At 51.8% G+C, this 20,108-nt stretch overlaps 1 protein-coding gene across 1 annotated transcript; it reads left to right on the forward strand.

The window, feature by feature from the left end:
- The first annotated feature begins 8,332 nt into the window (after positions 1-8,332).
- LOC129355109 (tight junction-associated protein 1-like) lies at positions 8,333-19,682 on the forward strand. The gene is given in 10 exon segments (XM_055024664.1): positions 8,333-8,843; positions 9,907-9,935; positions 10,018-10,179; positions 10,703-10,769; positions 12,746-12,819; positions 12,821-12,851; positions 13,131-13,214; positions 14,308-14,520; positions 14,522-14,983; positions 16,531-19,682. Coding segments are annotated over 10 exon segments (2,085 nt in total). The 5' UTR covers positions 8,333-8,495; the 3' UTR covers positions 17,146-19,682.
- Positions 19,683-20,108: the final 426 nt, after the last annotated feature.

The raw sequence follows: 20,108 nt of genomic DNA on the forward strand, positions 1-20,108 counted from the left end.
TTCTGATCCGATCAATATCTGGTTCTGGTTCTGATCCAGATTGGACACTGGAAACCTGCAGGTGTGGTGATCAGCCCGGTTCGGTTCCAGATAGGAGGGATTAACTGGACCAGAACCAACAAACATCAGATCACTGCCTGGTTCTGCAGAATGTTCTGATTGAACAAAGACCAAACTGAACCGACCCGGCCCAACCCGCTACTCTTCTGATCACCAGAACCTGAGGACATGTCCTGCCAGTCGGTGGATCAACTGGGCCAGTGGTTCCGGAGGCTATGGAGGGACTGGTTCCGGTTCCGTCAGTCCTTAGTGGTTCTGATCAGAATCTGCAGGCACTCTGTGTTCTGAATGAAAACAGGAAGTGATGTCAGAGGTTTGGTTCTGTTTCAGCCAGACCGAGCCGGTTCTGATGGAGGATCCGGTTCACAGTGGGAGAGGAAGAGGAGACGGTGTGTGTGTGTGTGTGTGCGTGTCATATGATCCGGCCGGGTTGGTGGTTCTGGTGTGGTGTTCAGACGGGTCACATGACCCAACTCCAACCTCCCAGACAGACGATCCTCTGGCTGCAGAACCAGAAGGATGAAGGAGCAGCTCTTTGCTTCTGGTTCTGACTGACTCGACCCGGTTTGAATGACTCTTTGTTTTTTCAGGTTTTGGATCAGAACACAGAAGAGGGTCCAATCAGAGGATGAAGAGTTCCAGGTGAGGATGACTGTGAGGTCCAGTCTGTTTAGACCTGGTCCTCCAGGTGTGTTCAGAACCGGTTCAGATCGGGGCATAGGGATAGAAGGCCTCTGACTCACAATCCAAGATGGCCGCTGGGGATTTCAGGATTTGGCTGTTTTGATGTTTTGTTTTAAATTCAGAGAAAAATTAGAAAATATTGACATGTGCAGTAGAAACATAATTTATTTCCAAACTTTTAAATTTTAAACATGATTAAATGTGAAAGCGCCATGGCAATGTTTTACCATGCGGTTCTCATTAATATGCTGACATCAGTTCATCTGCTGTGGTTCGTCTTATATTCCAACAGAACCGAGTCCGATTCAGAATCCATGTGACTTCATGGACCAAAACGAATTCATGAGGAAATGAAAATGTTTGTTTAAAAATTATGATGAGATTTCTAAAGAAAATAAGAACCAAACAGTTTTTATTCCATTCTCATAAAGATATTAATTTCATTTTTATGAAATTAATAATGAAGTTTTTCCTGTAACGATTTTCTACAAAAGAAATTTAAAATAAAGATCAATTCCTGCGTTTTGAGACAAACCTTCAGTTCAAGTTCATGAATGTTTTAGAAAAATTTTCAGAAGTGAATATTTCCCATGTTTAAGTTTCAATGTGTTGAGATTTGGTGCAATATTAACAATTTAATCCTCTATTATATGGCTTCCTAAAAATCACATCAAAGTTAAATGATTTTATTTAAGAGAGTTTTAAGCGTACGTTGGGGTTTACCCCGGTGAACGAGAGGGTAGCCTCCCTCCACCTACGGATGGGGGGACGGGTTCTGACTGTCGTTTGTGCTTACGGGCCGAACAACAGTTCAGTCTACCCACACTACTTGGAGACCTTAGAGGGGGTCCTGGAGAGTCCCCTCCTGGGGACTCCCTCGTTTTGCTGGGGGACTTCAACGCTCACGTGGGCAATGACAGTGAGACCTGGAGGGGAGTGGTTGGGAGGAACGCTCCCTCCGATCTGAACTCGAGCGGGTGTTCTGTTGCTGGCCTTCTGTGGTCACCACGGATTGTCTATAACGACACCATGTTCAGGCATAAGGGTGTCCATATCTGACCTTGGCACCAGGACACCCTAGGCCGCAGTTCGATGATCGATTTTGCCATCGTTTCATTGGATCTTGAACACTCAGGTGAAGAGAGGTGCAGAGTTGTCCACCGACCACTACCTGGTGGTGAGTTGGCTCCGGTGGTGGGGGAAGATGCCGGTCAGACCTGGCAGGCTCAAACGTGTTGTGAGGATCTGCTGGGAACGTCTGGCGGAGTCCCCTGTGAGATGTAACTTTAACTCCCATTGCCGGCACAGCTTCGAACACGTCCCGGGGACGCGGGGAACATTGAGTCTGAGTGGACCATGTTCCGTGCCTCCATTGTCGAGGCGGTTTATCGGAGCTGTGGTGCCTGTCGCGGCGGCAACCCTTGAACCCATTGGTGGGCACCTTCGGTGCTGTCAGGCTGAAGAAGGAGTCCTATTGACCTCTAGGACTCCAGCTGATGGGTACCGGCGGGAAATGGGGCGCGCGGCTGTGGTGGTTGCTGAGGGAAAAAACTCGGGCGTGGGAGGAGTTCGGAGAGACCATGGAGAAAGATTTCCGTATGGCATCTGGTGTCTCAGGAGGGGGAAACAGTGCAGCACCAACACTGTTTACACTGGGCGTGGTGTGCTGCTGACCTCGACTCAGGACGTTGTGGGTCGGTGGGCAGAATACTTTGAAGACCTCCTCAATCCCACCAACATGCCTTCCATTGAAGAAGCTGAGCCTGGGGACTCTGGGTTGGGCTGTCCAATCTCTGGGGCCGAGGTGGTTAAAAAGTTCCTCGGTGGCAGGAACTTTGGTGGATGGTGGGGTGGATGAGATTCGCTCGGAGTTTCTTAAGGCTCTGAATGTTGTAGGGATGTATTGGTTAACGTGACTCTGCAGTATCGCATGGACATCAGGGGCAGTTCCCCTGGATTGACAGACTGGGTGGTGGTCTCCCTGTTCAAAAAGGGGCTCCGCGTAGAATGTGCTCCAATTATAGAGGGGTCACACTCTTAAGCCTCCTTAGCAAGGTCTATTCAAGGGTCCTGGAGAGGAGGGTCCGTCGGATAGTCGTACCTCAGATTCAGGAAGAGCAGTGTGATTCTTTTTCTGGTCGTGGAACACTGGACCAGCTCTACAACCCCAGCAGAGTCCAGGAGGGTGTATGGGAGTTCCCCCAACCGGTCTACATGTGTTTTGTGGACTTGGAGAAGGTGTTTGACCGTGTCCCTCAGGGTGTCCAGTGGGGGGTTCTCCCAGGAGTTTGGGGTACCGGGCCCTTTGATACAGGCTGTCAGGTCCCTGTACGACCGGTGTCAGAGTCTGGTCCGCATTGCCGGCAGTAAGTCGGGCTCGTTTCTGGTGAGAGTTGAACTCCGCCAGGACTGCCCTTTGTCACCGATTCTGTTCATTACTTTCATGGACAGAATCTCTAGGTGCAGTCAAGGCGTTGAGGGGATCCGATTTGGTGGCCTCAGGATCGCATCTCTGCTTTTTGCGGATGATGTGGTTCTGTTGGCTCCATCAGGTTGTAATCTGCAGCTCTCGCTGGAGCGGTTCGCAGCTGAGTGCGAAGCGGCCGGGATGATGATGATCAGTGCCTCCTAATCTGAGGCCGTGGTCTTGAGCCGGAAAAGGGTAGAGTGCCTTCTCCGGGTCGAGGGGGATGTCTTGCCCCGAATGGAGGAGTTCAAAAGATCCGAATGGATCTTGTTCACGAATGAGAGAAGGGAATGGGAGATCGACAGACGGATTGGAGTAGGGTCTACAGTGAAGCGATGAAACTGTACCGGTCCATCAAAGTGAAGAGCAAAGCTATCGATTTATTGGTCGATCTACGTTCCTACCTTCTTCTATGGTCATGAGCTTTGGGTCATGACCGACAGAACGAATACATGGGTCATTCGATCATGACCCATGATCGAATACAAGCGGCCGAAATGGGTTTCCTCCGTTGGGTGGCTGGGCTCTCCCTTCAAGAGAGAAGCTCAGTCATCCGGGAGGGACTCAGAGTAGAGCCGCTGCTCCTTCACATCGAGAGGAGCCAGTTGAGGCTCAGGCATCTGGTCAGGATGCTTCCTGGACGCCTTCCTGGTGGAGATCCCACTGGGAGGAGACCCACGGGAAGACCCAGGACACTCTGGAGGGACTTTGTCTCCCGGCTGGCCTGGGAACATCTCAGGGTTCCCCCGAAGTGGCTGGAAGAGGGAAGTCTGGGCCTCCCTTCTTAAGCTGCAACCCCCGCGACCCGACCCCGGATAAGCGGCAGATGATGGATGGATGGATGGAACATCTAAAAGCTTCATTTGGGGATTGTCACATGCAGCAATGAATTCTGGGTAATTAAGCCAAAGTCTGGATGCGGTTTGGCAGAGGCCCTGGGCTAGGACAACCCCAAGGGCTAAAGCAGGAAATGGAGGACTGGGATGAACTATGACCTCAAATCCTCCAACAGGAAATCACATCTGATTGATGGGAAGTGTCGGGCCGTCTGGTCCCAATGCTTCCTGTGACAGGGCCTGAAGGTCAAAGGTCAAGGTTTAAAGTGTTGCTCTGTGTTCCAGGTGTGATCCTTTCTATGGATGAAGTCTCTTCCAGAACAGTTCACAGCTCAGGTAAGAACCAGAACACACCTGGAGGGAGATTTGGAAAACCACCTGGAGAACTTGTCTGAGTCTTAGGCTAGAATCTTGAACCAAAAATTGTAACTTACCTCTGACCTCTTGCTGCTAAGCTAGCTGCTACATTACAGGGCATTTCCTGCAGGAAGTGTCATAATAAAAGTTCTTCCTGTTGTATTCATTCAGAGACTGTGGCGGTTGGTCTGGGTCGATCCGTCTCCGGGTCGGTCTGGGTCGGTCCGGGTCTGGGTCGATCCTGCAGCCCAGCACAGTTGGAGGTGGACCAGATGGTCCGGTGAACTGGTACCAGCCGACCTGGACAAAGTTGTCAGGGTTTCCCAGGCGACCTGCTCAGCCCAGCGGGGGGTCCGCCGTGTTTCTGTTGTAAAAATGTTAAATTGACAGGAAATGTAAACATATTACTGGGTAATTATGAATTAGAGGAAAACATGGAGAGTGAAACTATTGAAACCGTCACCGGTCTAAACAACAAATCCAATTTTCCATGAATATGAATTATTTGCACTTTTGTTCAATCCACATTAAGGCAGCGGCTCCTTGGGGCCCCCAGGGCTCTTTGGGGCCCCCATGGCTTCAGGGGCCCCCAGGGCTTCAGGGGCCCCCAGGGCTTCAGGGGCCACCATGGCTTCAGGGGCCCCCATGGCTTCAGGTGCCCCAGGGCTTCAGGGGCCCCAGGGCTTCAGGGGCCCCCAGGGCTTCAGGGGCCACCATGGCTTCAGGGGCCCCCATGGCTTCAGGTGCCCCAGGGCTTCAGGGGCCCCCAGGGCTTCAGGTGCCCCAGGGCTTCAGGGGCCACCATGGCTTCAGGGGCCCCAGGGCTTCAGGTGCCCCATGGCTTCAGGGGCCCCCAGGGCTTCAGGGCCCCAGGGCTTCAGGGCCCCCAGGGCTTCAGGGGCCCCCAGGGCTTCAGGGGCCCCCAGGGCTTCAGGGGCCCCCAGGGCTTCAGGGGCCACCATGGCTTCAGGGGCCCCCAGGGCTTCAGGGGCCCCCAGGGCTTCAGGGGCCACCATGGCTTCAGGGGCCCCCAGGGCTTCAGGGGCCCCCAGGGCTTCAGGGGCCCCCAGGGCTTCAGGGGCCCCCAGGGCTTCAGGGCCCCCAGGGCTTCAGGGGCCCCCAGGGCTCTTTGGGGCCCCCATGGCTTCAGGGGCCCCCAGGGCTTCAGGGGCCAGAAATAATCATATTTTAACACAGAAGCAGAAATGAAACCTTCTTTTATTGAGATGATCAATGCTGCTAAATTTGATGTCACAGTTTTAACATAAACTAAAAGATTTTAAATTGTTTAACATTTAAATGTACTTTTAAGGAGCTGGAAAGTTTATTTTATAAAAGATCAAAGAACAATATTCATAGTTAGATTGTTTGTTACCATAGCAACAACCTGATGCTGAGTTTGTTGACAAATATAATTAATAAACTGTAATTAGAACTGATAGTTTTCAGGTTGGCCAGTTAATCTACTTTAATCTCCCAGATTAAATCCAACAGAAGCTGCTAGAGGTTCTGATGTTTTAGCAGCAAGAGGGGCCCAACAGTCAGGTTCTGCCCCAACAGTCAGGTTCTGCCCCAACAGTCAGGTTCTGCCCCAACAGTCAGGTTCTGCCCCACAGTCAGGTTCTGCCCCACAGTCAGGTTCTGCCCCAACAGTCAGGTTCTGCCCCACAGTCAGGTTCTGCCCCACAGTCAGGTTCTGCCCCACAGTCAGGTTCTGCCCCAACAGTCAGGTTCTGCCCCAACAGTCAGGTTCTGCCCCACAGTCAGGTTCTGCCCCACAGTCAGGTTCTGCCCCGGGCCTCATGCAGCCTCGGACCGGCCCTGCAGGATGAGTTCAACCTTCTGCACTGCATAATCAGGTTAGCGCTGGCTCGTTACGGCTAATGCTGCGGCCAACCAGGAACACAGACATGAACTCTGAGCGCAGACTGAGCGCAGGCTGAGCGCAGGCTGAGCGCAGACTGAGCTGGGCGGCGCGTTGAGATGGAAAAGAAAACAATTCTTTGTCCACAAATATAAATCGTTCTCATCGTTCTCTCACTGCAAGTTATTCCTGCGGTTCAAGTGGAGCTGCGCAGCCAGAGCAACGCGGTGGGTTTAAACTCCGACCTTGATGTGCAAATCTCCAGAGAAACATAATTCCACACTAGTTGGATGGAGAAGAAACAAATATTAAAATGAGTTGCTATGGAAAAGGTGTTTAAATAATACTGTTCCTGCAGGATCAGCTTCGAGTTTTCATCCCCATTAATCGATCTGCGTTGCTATAAACACGCTCACCCACAGGGGGCAGTGTAGCAATAAACTGAACTCTGTCAGCCAGTAGGGTGGCTTCTAAACTTCCTGTTAGGAATCCAACATGGCGTCATGTTGGATTCCTTTTAAACAGCATATTATTATTTTTACATTATGTTATGTACAGATAATGGAACGGTCAGCGCTGACAGACGGTTTTTTAAATCTCCTCTTTAGTCTGAAGATTTATAAATAATCATATTTTATAAGCAGAGTTTTGGTCTGGATGAAAAAGAAAGGTCGAGTATCGACCTTTCTTTTCATATCTTTCTTTTCCCAGATATCTGTGGACCAAATAAACGTCTTTAATGATTCAGATCCAACTTCTAGATTGAACAAGATCTGGAATATGCAGAAAAACGGTGGAGAAAGATCTGGAAGAGATTCCGACCAAAATCAGAAACAAAACGAACAAAACAACCAGAAGCTCCAGAAACCCACAATGTTTTCCGATCCGCTTCAGGAAAAACCACCACAACCAGAAAAGTCTAGAAAAATATGTAGATATAAAATGAGTAGAAACGCCTGGAGGAAGATCAGGAAGCAGAAACCCAGAAGTCCTGACAGACGGGCGGGGCCACACAGATCGATGCCCTGATTGGCTGCTGGTCACGTGACCCAGACAGACTAAATGGAGCGGAAAGTCACGATTACGGCTCCGATCCCCGCAGCAGCACCGTTAACCCTGGACCGGACCGATTCAGGTGAACCGGTCCGGTCCAGAGTTTCTGGTCCAGTCCTGGTTTTTGTTTCTGTGCTGCAGTCCAGGCCTTCCTGTCCTCTGGTTCTGTGGTTCTGAATGAGTCCAGTTGTCCTAATCCAAGTTTGTCCTCCCATGAAATGTTCTGATGACCTGGCTTATGATGTCACCTGTATGACATCATCACACACCTGCTGATAACTGAGTGGCTCTGAGTGCCGGCGCGGTCCGGATCGATCCAGCTGCACTTCCTGTTCTGGAAACAAGAGCTGATCGATGATTGGCCCGGGGCCGACACACACACACACACACACACACACACACACACACACACACACACACTCTCTCTCTCTCTCTCAGCTGTGAGGGGCGGGCGAGTATCGACCTGCACTCAGAGGCAGACCGTTGCCGTGACGCTGGGCAGTCGGGTCGGGGTTTCGTGGCGAGCGGTCGGTCGGCAGGTGAGCGGCGCCATCGTGTCTCTGACTAGCTGATCTTTGACTCGTTGTCCCAGCAGGACCGCAGACCCGACTGGAACCAGCAGGCAGGATGGCAAGCGCCGGCCCGGCCAGGAAGCCGTACCGCAAAGCTCCGCCGCAGCACCGCGAGACGCGCCACGGCCTGACCCCCGCCTCGCCGCCGCCCGCCCCGCGGCCCGACTTCAGCCAGGTAACCCTGCCCCCGCGGTGGCGCGAGCCGGCCCCGCCCCCCTCCGACAGCGAGCCGGACGTCTCCAGCCTGTCCAGCCTGGAGCTCTACGTGCCGCCGCCGCGCCGCCCTTCAGGAGCTCCGCCCACCGACCTGAACGCCACGCCGCGAGTCAGAGCAGGGCAGGTCACCCAAGCTACGCCCCCTCCAGGAGGCGCTCCCCGGTGCGGCACCGACCCAGCCGGACCCAGCGGGCCGCCCCTGCCCGTGCCGCCGCCCCAAAGGCATCCTGAAGCAGCCGGTGGCCGTGGGGGCGGAGCCGACCTATGACACGCTCAGGAAGCCAAAGTCGGTGGAGCTGCTGGGTGACGGGCGGCGGGGGGCGGAGCATCGGCGGCCGTCCTCGCTGCAGTCGCTGGCCCCGTCCTCTTCCGCCTGGAACTGGAGGATGCAGGTTCTGGAGGAGAAGGTCCGGTTCTCCAGCTTCCTGGATGAGATCACTTGCCGTGTCTTAAGCCCCGCCCGCCTCACGCAGCTCGGCAGGCCGCCAGAAGATCTCAGAGGCCCCGCCCACCAACACGGCCGCCGTCCCATCGCCAGCCAACGGTCAGCAGACCGAACCCGGCGCTGGGACAGCTGGGTGGCGTCGATAAGGCCACACGACGGCTGGAATCGGCCTCTGGCGAGGGCGGGGTGCGGTGACATCACCCGTGGGGCGGAGCTTAGAAAGGTGACTGAGGTCAGGCAGAAACTCAGACCCCCCCTGTCCAATCTGTCCCTGCTGTCCCACATCAAGGTAGGTCACAGGTCACTCGGCCTCCTCTTCCTCACGTCCCACCCTTCATCTTCCTTGCTCTCCCTCAGCGCAAGAGGTGCGTTTGTTTTCTCCACCTGGTTGGTCCAGGACCGGACATGATGATGGGGATGATCTTCAGGTTCTGATTCAGCAGGTTCTGTTGGGTTTCTGGCCGGGTCTCCAGAGGAACCGTTCCTGGGTTGTTCCAGCACTGCTCTCTGATTGGCTGCTGGCCTCGTCTACAGCTTGGTTCTCTGAGCGGGTCGGGTTGGTACCGGCTGATAGCCGTGATGCCCCGCTGCATGCTGGGAGCCAGAAACAGGTTCACAGGACACTGGAAGACGGCTGGGTTCCTGCTGGTTGCTGTTTGGGTTCTCACTGGTGCCAGTTTGCTAGTTTTAACTAGTTTGGGTTTTGTTCTGATCCGGACCAGTCCGAAGCAGGATCTCTGGATGGAGCCTAGGAAGAAACATCTCTACTGATTCTGACAAAGTTCTGTCTTTGGATTTCTCTGTGGTTTTGGACCAGTTTGGATCATGTTTTGAACTGGTTTCTGATCCCTTTCTTGTCGGGTTCTGGACTGGGATCTAGCTGGTTCTCCAGAACCGGATATTATTTGACTGAAAGAACATCTGGAATTCTGGGAATTCCAGATCGGTTCCAGTCGGCTTCAGCCGGCCCCAGTGGGCTCCAGTTGGTCCCAGTAGTTTCTGTCTCTTCTCCTCATGTTGACTCCAGTTCTCCCTGACCCGGTTCTATTCCAGTAGTCCAGTGGTGCCCAAAGTGGGTCCCTGAGGGCCGGCGTCCTGCATGTTTTAGTCTCTCTGGTTTAACGTACCTGGATCCAATGGTGGCTCGCTAGAGGCCTGAGGAGAACATTGACCTGCTGCCACCAGGGAGACTAAAACATGCAGGTGCAACCGGCCCTCCAGGACCCACTTTGGGTTCCACTGCAGTAGTCGGTATCGGAGCGGACCGGCGCTCCGCCTGTGGTTCGGAGAGCGTGGGTCTGAGGATGGCTTGTTGGTCCGCTGAGCCTAATTCTGCTTCTGCTCCGTTCCAGGAGGCGCTGTCGGACTCCGACAGGATCAGGTGAGTTGGTCTGGTCCCTTCTTTACAAGTATCCAACATCCTGACCTTGCTAAAGCACTTCCTGTCCCGCCACCTTACCCAGAATTCTCCAGCAGCAGAACGAGGACCTGCGGCACCGCCTGTCACGCTCCACCCACAAGATGGAGGCCATGGAGGCGGAGTTTGAGGGCAGCCGTCACTACATGGAGGCGGAGCTCAGCCGGACCAGAGACGACCTGGACAAGATGAGGGACAAGTTCCGCAGGTGAGGAAGACGACGATGAAGAGGTCAAAATGTCTTCATCACCTGATCAGCTGCTGTTTACAGGAACATTGAAATAAATAGTTGTTATTTTATATTAATATAACTGAGAATCGGACACTGAAGTTCACTGGCTAGCCCAACTTTAGCATTGTGCTAGCATGTGTAGCCTTTGTACAAAGCTAAGTTAATAGCATTATGCTATTAACGTAGCATGTTAATGTTATGTTAGCTAGGTGATGTTAGCCTTCTCCTGGTAATGTTAATGGTAATGTCAGGATTGTATAAGTGTTATCTTATTGATGTTAGCATTAGCCTGGTGATGTTAGCAGTAGGTTAGCATTAGCCTGGTTGCGGTTATGTCCTGCTGCCTCATCCTCTGGTCTGCTGAGTTAACGAGGTTCTAGTTGTTGGATCCGTCTACTGGAACTCGGTCCGGTCTTGGTTGTGTTGTGACCCAGGCCTCTACTGTCAGAGGGTCAGTAGAACCTGCTGATGGTGTCTAACCTCTGACCTCTCCCTGCAGACTCCAGAACAGCTACACGGCGTCGCAGCGAGCCAATCAGGACCTGGAGGAGAAACTGCACGCTCTGGTAAGCTCTGATGCGTTGATGCTGCGCGGCATCAGATGGTGGCGCTCCATCCTGTCAGCGTTTCGCTGCCATGTTTGGGCTTCCTGTCGCGTCCCACTGACGGGCGCGTAGTGAGCATCCTGATTGGTTGCCTGGCTGACCTCATTAGTAATGAATGAAGCTCATTGATCCTCAGAGGGCATCGATCAGCTGGGAAAGCCTCGACTGACAGGTCCGGACCTGGAGGAGGTTCTGCTGGGATTTCCTCCAGGTGCGTCTTGCTACAGAAGCTGCCATGTTTGGGCCGGGCGGGTTCATTGGCGTCGACCCGTTTAAACCAGAACCACTTGGTGGCCGGAAACAGCTGCTGGTTCTGATCCGGTCCAGACGGGCTTCGAGTCACAACAGAAACGGGCTGAACAGCCAGAGGTTCTGGTCCAGATTCTTCTCCTCAAACTGGGAAGCTGTAGTGAAACAGAACCTTCTCTGAGCCAAGTTCAGGCCGGTTCTGGATCCAAAGATTGGCTTTGACAGCAGGCGGTTCTGACAGGATCAAAAGGTTCTGCTGTGACGTTTGTGCTGAACTGATGATGATGATGATGTCTGACCACTCTTCTTCATCTCTTCTTTCCTCACGCTGCTCTGATGGACTCATCTTCATCTCATCCTCATCCTCCTCAGGCTGCCGTCAGTCAGACATGGGTTCATGCAGTTGGGTTTCATTCATCCTCATCCCTCCATCCTCTTCCTCTCTTTTTGAACACCACGTGTCCTCAGTCGGCCTTTAAGAGCCAAACATTGAAATATCAGAACGATTCAGAACCTTCTGGGTCGGACTTTAACCCGGCCGACCTGTATCAGGACCTGGTGTTTGATCAGAGTTCTTCTCCTCCATCTCTGTAGTTCCACCTGAACAGCTTCAGGTGTGAAACGAACTGCTAACGTGTCGCTCGTCGGACGGGTCAGGACGGTTCTGGTTCTGCCAGACGGATTCATTTTATCCTGAACAGTTTCAAATCAAACACTCCTAAAAGTAGGTCTGCTTTAAGGCCTTAGCCTTAGTATGCTAATGTTAGCATTAACCCAGCGTTAGCAGGCTGACTTTAACGTTCCAATATTAGTATTGGCTGTTGTATGCTTACTACTAATGTTAGCTTAGCTTTAGCATGCAAATGTTAACATTACCCAGATTTAGCATGTTGAAAATAGTCTTGCCATCTTAGCATGCAAAGGTAAGCATAACTTTACCTACAACATCCTGATGTTTGTGTTAGCATCATAGCATGCTAATATTAGTCTTACTTTAGAATTAACATGCTGACATTGTTAACATCTTAGCATGCTACTATTTGCATAACATTAGCTTTAGCATGTTGATGTTACGGTTGGTAAGATCCTAGTATGCTAATTTCATCTTTTCCTAATGCTGGCATGCTGTTGTCAGGGTTAATGTAATCTTAGCATGCTAATGTTTAGCATAGCTTCATCATTAGCTAGTGGGATTAGGATTAAGTTCATATATTAATCATAAACTTAGCCTCAGCTTGCTAACAGAAAGGCTACCTTTACAGTAACCAGACAGAAGTGAGAAGTTGTGAATTAGATGCCAGGTTAGAATTTGGGGCCAAAGGTCATCCTTGGTCTTCGCAGAACGTCCTGATCCGCCGGCGCTCTCGCTGAACTTCGTTTGCTTTGGGCAGATTCAGATTATTAAACAAGTTTTTTTCAGCTTTGATGCTTGATCAATATCCAATCAGATAGTATTGATCTTGTGGCGCTGCGTCCCATCATGCAGGAGGCAGCGCTGCTCGCTAACGCAGCATTCAAATGATCTGGGAAAAATGGAGCGTTCCCACGGAAGTGTTCGGATCTGAGAGGAGCCGTTTGAGGGAGGAGCTGACCTGTTATTCCCACATTATCTGAATGTATTGGTCCACGCAAAGCCCGCCCACTAACAGCACTGCCTTCTGATTGGCTCCAACATCGTCTGCTTGCAGCTGCGGAAGGTGGAGAGGGACAAAAAGACGATGGACCAGGAGATCGTGGAGCTCACCAACAAACTTCTGGATGCTAAACACCATCGACCGCCTGGAGGAGCTCAACGTAAGAACCCGCTGTCACCAGTTTCCATGGAAACCACGTTGGCCTCTTATTGGCTGTGAGGTTAAATCTGGGTTTCTATTGGTTCTCATGTTTTCATCAGATTTGGTTGTTTTCTTTTGACTCCTAAGTGTTTATTGTTTAGTTGGTGTAGAGAAGCAGCTCCTCTCCTGCAGAACCATGTAGAACCCAGTGCCTTTGCATCACATGATGACGAGCTGGCCGTGTGTGTGTGTGTGTGTGTGTGTGTGTGTGTGTGTGTGTGTGTGTGTGTGTGTACAGGAGCGCTACAGGCAAGACTGCAACTTGGCCGTTCAGCTGCTCAAATGCAACAAGTCCCACTTCAGGAACCACAAGTTTGCTGACGTAAGTACATGAGACGGTTCTGGGTCCCAGCAGAACCAGGAGGCGGTTCTGAATGACTCAGCAGCTTCATTCTGTCCCGTAATCTGCTTCATAACAGCAACCAGGAATAAACAGAACGTGTTGCAGACCATGGGTCTACCACCCTCCGAAACGTCGTCCTGCTTTCCCAAACATCTCCTGGAAACATCTGAAAACCAGAAGGGAAATTTCCTGGACTTTCCAGGAGTTCAGAAGGAATCTCATCCAGAGACGCAGAGGAGGCAGATTTATAAAGGAAGGGACAGATAGCTGTTAGCTGCTCCGCGTCCTGGAGCAGCTAACAGCTAGCGGCTAAACGCTGGTTCTGGTCAGGTTCTCTGGTCAACTGTTGCAGCAATGGTTGCCATAAACAGTGATTCTGTGGGCAGAGCCCTGACTGAAGGCGGCCATTGACAACACGATGAAGAGTTCAGGGTCATCTTCCTCACCACCAGACCCACAAGCTGCTGACTGGACCCAGAACAGGTTCTGGAGAACCACCCAAGTTCTGGTTCTGTAGGGATTCATAGATGATCCATTTTATCCATCATGTTTGAGCCAAAGGCGAATCGATCAGAGGATCAATCTCTGAATGATAATCCAGCTAAAGTTCTGCAGTTTGGAACCATGAAGGTTTCTAACTTCCTCTGTCCTGATTGGCTAGACGTTTGCTCTAGCCAATCAGAAACGTTCAAAGATTGGAAAGAACAGATTTTCTTTCTGCAATAAAATAATATATATAATTCACAATAGGGATTTTATTTTAAGCCCATCGCCCCGTCACAGCTGGAGGATGCAGCCTGGACATTCATCTCAAACACAGTATAGGTGTGGAAAATGGAGATGAATGTCTGAGTCCAGCCAATTAAATCAAAAAAAAAACCAGAACTATAAAAAGAAATGGATTTATTGTAGGAAGTGATCTATTGATCAATCAATCGATCGATGGTGTTAATGGCTGCAGCTTGTCCATTAGCCTCAGCTTCCTGGAAACTGCTCACATTTATGTTCACTGTTATGTTTTCTCTTATTGTTGTTATTCTATGAGTGGATTATTTTTCTCCTTCCTGTCCAGCTGCCCTCGGAGCTGCAGGAAATGCTCAACAAACACATGAAGTCCAGCCTCCCGGAGCGAAGCCCCGCCCCCGGCGGCCAGGACCCGGACACGCTGAGCCTGACGCACGCCGACGTCGTGCCGACCTCCGTCATCGCCCGCGTCCTGGAGAAACCCGAGCCGCTGGTTCTCAACTCGGCCCAGTCCAGCAGCTGCGGCCGCGGCCGGGCCGAGGGACGTCTTCGTCCACGTGGACATGACGGACCCGGCCGGCGCCGAGGCCCGGGATGACGGCGCCGGCCGGGAGGCGCCGCAGCACAACGGTTCCTGCCGCAGCCAGAACAGCCTGGAAGAGGAGGTGGGCGGGGCTCCGGCCTTCGAGAAGCTCAACCCGTACCCACCGCCGCCTCCGCCTCACCCGCTCTACCCGGGTCGCAAGGTCATCGAGTTCTCGTCTGACGACAAGGTGAAGATCCCCAAGAACTCGCCGCTACCCAACTGCACCTACGCCACGAGGCAGGCCATCTCCCTGAGCCTCGTCCAGAACGACGACGAGCGGGTCGGCCCCGGAAGCCCCGCCCCTTCCTCCTCGTCCGGCGGTGGGGGCGGAGCCGACCAACACACGCCGCCATCGCAACGAGACGCCGCGAGCGAGGCGCTCTCCGCTCAGTCCAGCCCCTTCAGCAGCCCCCCGCAGGTAAGCCCCGCCCAACAACAGCTGGCCAATCATAGATCAGGTTAGAACACGGGCTTGATGATGGAGGTCTGGTTCTGGTCACTTTACTCGGCTGGTCTGACGGATGCAGAACCTTCAGGTACCATGGTAACCTTCTGAGGATTGGTTTTGACCCAGTTGGACCTCCAGAACCCCAGGGAGCGGTTTAGACCAACGTGGAGCTGCATCAGACCAAACGAGGATCTGTAGCAACTCCAGACCTAATCGGACCCCCATCCGGGTGGGAGGAAGGTTCCCTATCCCAGTCCATCCATCTTCTGATCGCCCTTGTCCCTATTGGGGTTGGGAGGTGCTGGTGCCTCTCCAGCTGCGTTCCAGGAGAGAAGCGGGGTCACCCTGGACAGGTCGCCAGTCCGTCACAGGACAGAGACAGACAGGACAAACAACCGCACGCACACACACACACACGCACACACACACACGCACACACACGCACACACACACACGCGCACGCACGCACCTCTTGGGAGAATTTGGAAAGACCAATTAACCTGACAGTCCTTTTTTTTGGGTTAGGGAGAGAACCCACCATGCACAGACACAACATGCAAACTACGTGCAGAAAGACCCCGGGCCGGGAATCGAACCCAGTACCTTCTTGCTGCAAGGCAACAGTGCTACTAACTGTGCCACTGTGCCCTGGGTTCATAGTCCTTATGTCCTTATACCCAGATTTCCTGTTAAAAATAATACTGACATATCCCCATGAAGTGCCTGATGCTCCTGGATTCCTGGATGCTCTCATGTTTCCCCATGTTGGGTCATCATCCCCTATTTCCCATTGTCAGCCCAACCCGATGTTAAATCCTCTCCCATGTCCGTATTCAGTCCACCCGAAATTCCCATATTAAATCCTCAATGTCCCGGTGAGAAGTCCTCCCAATAGTCCTATCTTAAGCCTCCTCCATATCCCAGTGCCGCCTGGTGGCAGTTGGTGGAACTTCCCTAACTGAGGACACAAGGGAGGATTAATTCTATTTTTTTTTGGTGAACTTTGCCCTCTTTACCGGGCTGTCACGGGGTCATTGTGGGTGTTAAAAATTCTGAACTCTGGGCGTAAGGGTTACGGGATGGCATTTTTCTGGGGACCACCATCCCGTGACCCTGTGACCTTTGGTTACCCCCCAGAATTTTTCATTTTTTGTTCCCGGATGTCATTTTGTCCACCCTGGACCTTAATATGGGAGGACTGGGGTTTGCTTCCCACTGGCTGCAGTTCCTGCTTTGTTTAAATCAAGTGTTTAGCTGGACAAATGGGAGGATGCAGAGATCCTACTATATGTCATGCACTTTAGTTACCCTGGCTGCAGTTGTCCTGTGGCTATTTTACATCAGTTGGATGGGCTGGAAACATGTTCCACAATCTTTAACAGAACCTGAAAAGGAGAGTTGTAGAATCTATAGATAAAACCAGAAGTTCTGTTGGTCATTCTTCTTCTGTGGTGCTGGTCCATGTCTCCTGGCCCAGGCTAATGCTAATGCTGACCTCTAATCACATGACCCTGCAGGCGCCGAGCGTCCCGGGCAGCTCCGCCAGCTCCGAGGAGGATCTGCTTGCCAACTGGCAGCGGATGTTCGTGGAGAAGATGGCGCCCTCTAGCGAGGGTTCCGTGATGCACCGCACCTCGTTCAGCAGCCAGACCGCACAGGAGCTGCAGAGGCGGCGGCAGACGGCTGGGGGAGGGGCCAGCTCAGACCGCCACAGGACGGCGTACTCGGACGGAGAGGAAGGCTCGTCGGCACGCAGCTGGACGCCGAGCCGCGGCTCCAGTCTGGACACGGATACCGACACGGAACCGCAGCCCGGCAGGAGGCGCTACGGCGCCGGGAACAGCCCAGAGGAGGCGGAGCTGCTGATGGACCTGGAGGACGAAACCGGCAGCGCGGACACTGCCGTCACCGTGACGACCACAGACGGGACGACTGTGGAGGACGACAGCTCGGCCGAAGAGAGAGACATTCTTCCACGCGAGCTGCCCGCCATCTCGCCCCGCCTCCTGGAGTTCGACCCCATCCCTGGCCCACAGCGGCCAATGAGGAGCCCCAAGAGGATGGGCGTGCACCACCTGCACCGCAAGGACAGCCTGACCCGAGCCCAGGAGCAAGGCACGCTGCTGGACTGACCGTCGCCGCGGGATCCTAGCCGCAGGCTCTGCCCAGAAAATAGCCATACCTGACGTACGCTGCCGATCGAGTCCACTTCCTGTTTACACAAACAGACAGGATCCAGAAAAATTGGCCATCCTTTAATTTGGCGATCCAGAGCCGCTCCACCGGGTGACCCAGCGGTTTTTTATTTTACTTCCTGTTTTGTGATGCGACGTCATCATCAGGAAACCGTCATCAGTGTTAGAAGGTGAACTTTGACCTGAGGTCCAGCCTTACCCGGTTCCTGATTATCAGTGTGGTTCTGAATCAATGTCGGAAACCCAGAAATGTCTCATTTCCCCAAACAGATGCTTATTTTGAAAGAACAAATTGGACACCTCAGATTCTCAGTGCCTCCATCACTTCCTTTCCCAGAGGTTGTGAGTTTTGATGCTGGGCTCAAGTTAAAGGCTTTTATTTTGATATCTGTAGCTGCTGGTTTCCTGTCGTGTGATCAGGCAGGTGATTGGCTGGTGTTTGTCCCCACCCCCTCCACCTCACACACTGATTGTCTCACAGGGGGCGGGGCAGTGGACAGAGCTCCAGCTCACTTGGAATGTGTCATCACCATTTTGCTTCTGAAATCTGACTTTCTGATTGGTCACCACTGAGTTTGATTTGCTTTATGATTTCTACGGCATCCTGTTAGTGCCAAAACATGGCTAAAGCTCCTCCTGGTGGTGACGGCAGGAAGTACAGCTCTGTTTTTGGTGCCTCAGGGCTTCCATAGCCAGCGGCGCTGGGCCTCTGCGGCGCCAGTCCTAATGTGGACCCGCCTCCTCACAGTGCTGATTGTGGCTCATCGGACCAACCAGCCGATCACTGAATGTTCTGATGAGCGGTTCTGGCCGGATCCGTTACTGAATGTTCCGTCTCTCACCAGAACTTTTTCTGTTCTGAACGTTCAGAAATTATTTTCATAAAAACTGAAATATTTGGTTTATTTTGATTCTGGTTGAATGTTTGCTTCTTCAGTCTCAACAACTTCACACGTCAACCATTTGGGTCCAGTTTCCTGTCCAGATCTGATCAGAACCTCTGTTCACTCTGAAGGTTCGGGTTCGTAATCCTGAAGAACTCAGCAACCCAGATCAGAGAGTTCTTCAGAACTCTCCGACCCATTTCTGTCTGAGGATAGCAGAAATTTCTGATGCTCAGTTCTGAGGTCTGGTCTGTGTTCTGCTGAATTCTGGTCCAAACCATCTGGATTTAGTCACCATCAGAGCTTATTGGGTTGGAACCTGGATAGAACCGGTTCCAGTACCAGAACCGGAGCTGAGTTAGGGTTCTGGATCGGTTCTGGAGGCAGGAATCAGAACCTTTTGACCCAAACAAAACTGGTCCAGCCAATCAGGTTTTACTGCAGAGAATCAGCTGCTGATGAATTATTCACTTTTCCATCTTGTTCGGTTCTGCTGGTTCTGAGGTTTTGGGTTGGTTTTGAGCCACCGGGTCATATGCAGGAGGTTCTGTCCAGTCTGAATCTGAACTGTTTCTGGGTTAGAACCAGAACCAGCAGAACTTCAGCTACAGGTCCTCACAGAGACACATTGACCCGCCTGACCGTGTGCTTAGTATCTCATGAGCCCCACAAGGCTGGAAGACGAGTGTGTGTGTGTGTGTGTGTGTGTGTGTATGTGTCCTTCCTCCATCTTTAAAAACTCTTCCTAATGAACAGAACCAGCCAGGCTCACCTTCATAATTCCTTCTCTCCCCCACCCTCCATTTGTTTGACCTCTGACCTTCTGATTATGGTCTGTACTTCTCCTATTGATTATCACTCAGATTTAATTATTCAATCTGATGAAGGATCAGAACCTTCTGGACCACAACCTTTGGTTCTGGATTGGTTCTGAGACTTATCAGATCCACTGACCTCAACAGAGGACTGAGATCATGACCCTGAGGAACGCTAACAGGAACCAGAACCTTCCTGTCCTCGTTGAACCAGTGTGTCAAAGATCCGTTTGAACGTTTTCTCAGATTAATATATGTATTAACAATCAGACTGAAATTCATCTGATCAGCACCAGAATGATCCGGTTCAGCCACGTCCGAATTGATTGACCTGAGTTCCATCAGAACCACTTCAGTTAGTGATTTGGGTTGGGAAGTTTCTGGTTCTGCAGGTCAGAACTCAGTTTGAATCATTTTATAGTCTCCCTTTGACCTGGTCTTCTTGGAGATTCTGGAGAACCATCAGAACCTGATATAATCTTGGCATGAAGTGAGGCGGTGCGTTTGGGCGTCTCCTGATGTGTTTGGGTGCCATCAGTGTTTTTCTCCACTCTGACGCTGAATGAAGCTCATTCGGAGCCGAGGCCCTCACCTGGACTCACCTGGGGTCACCTGGGGTCGGGGGACTTAAGCCAGCTTCCTCCAGGTGCTGCTCTCACCTGGCTGAGCTCAGCGGTTTCTGCTCCAGAGAAATCTCTGACTGTTAAACTGGTTTTATTTTCTCAGTTTGAAACAATGATGTATATTTTAAAAAAAATAAAATATTTTAAACGAAGCTCCGCCTCCTAGCTTCCCTCCATCTGCACAGCTGCTCCTGCAGGTTCCTCAAGATGTTCCAGGATGTCCACCGACCTTGAACGCATCATCTCACCTGCAAATCCCACAGGTAAGAAAGTCTCACCAAAAACAGAAGAATTATTTGTTTCTCAGTGAATGTTAAGCGTTGCGTTCTCATGAGTCACGTTACACACAGACAAATCGTGTTTGCTTTGTGACACTAATTTAGCTCCATAAGTTCTGCTGTGTTTTTGGGGGGATTAGCTTTGACAGGGAGGTTCGTTAAAGCTGATGGAGGGAAGAGCTTGGATCTGGATCGGATCAGAACTTCCTGAAGGAGATCCAGACATCAGGATGAGCTGAACTCAATGATTTCCAACAAAACTGAAGAAAACGTCTCAAACGTGGAATGAAATAATTGATG

Source organism: Poeciliopsis prolifica, unplaced genomic scaffold (genome assembly GCF_027474105.1).
Source record: "Poeciliopsis prolifica strain line A6 unplaced genomic scaffold, Auburn_PproV2 SCAFFOLD124, whole genome shotgun sequence".
In the NCBI taxonomy this organism is placed as follows: domain Eukaryota; kingdom Metazoa; phylum Chordata; class Actinopteri; order Cyprinodontiformes; family Poeciliidae; genus Poeciliopsis; species Poeciliopsis prolifica.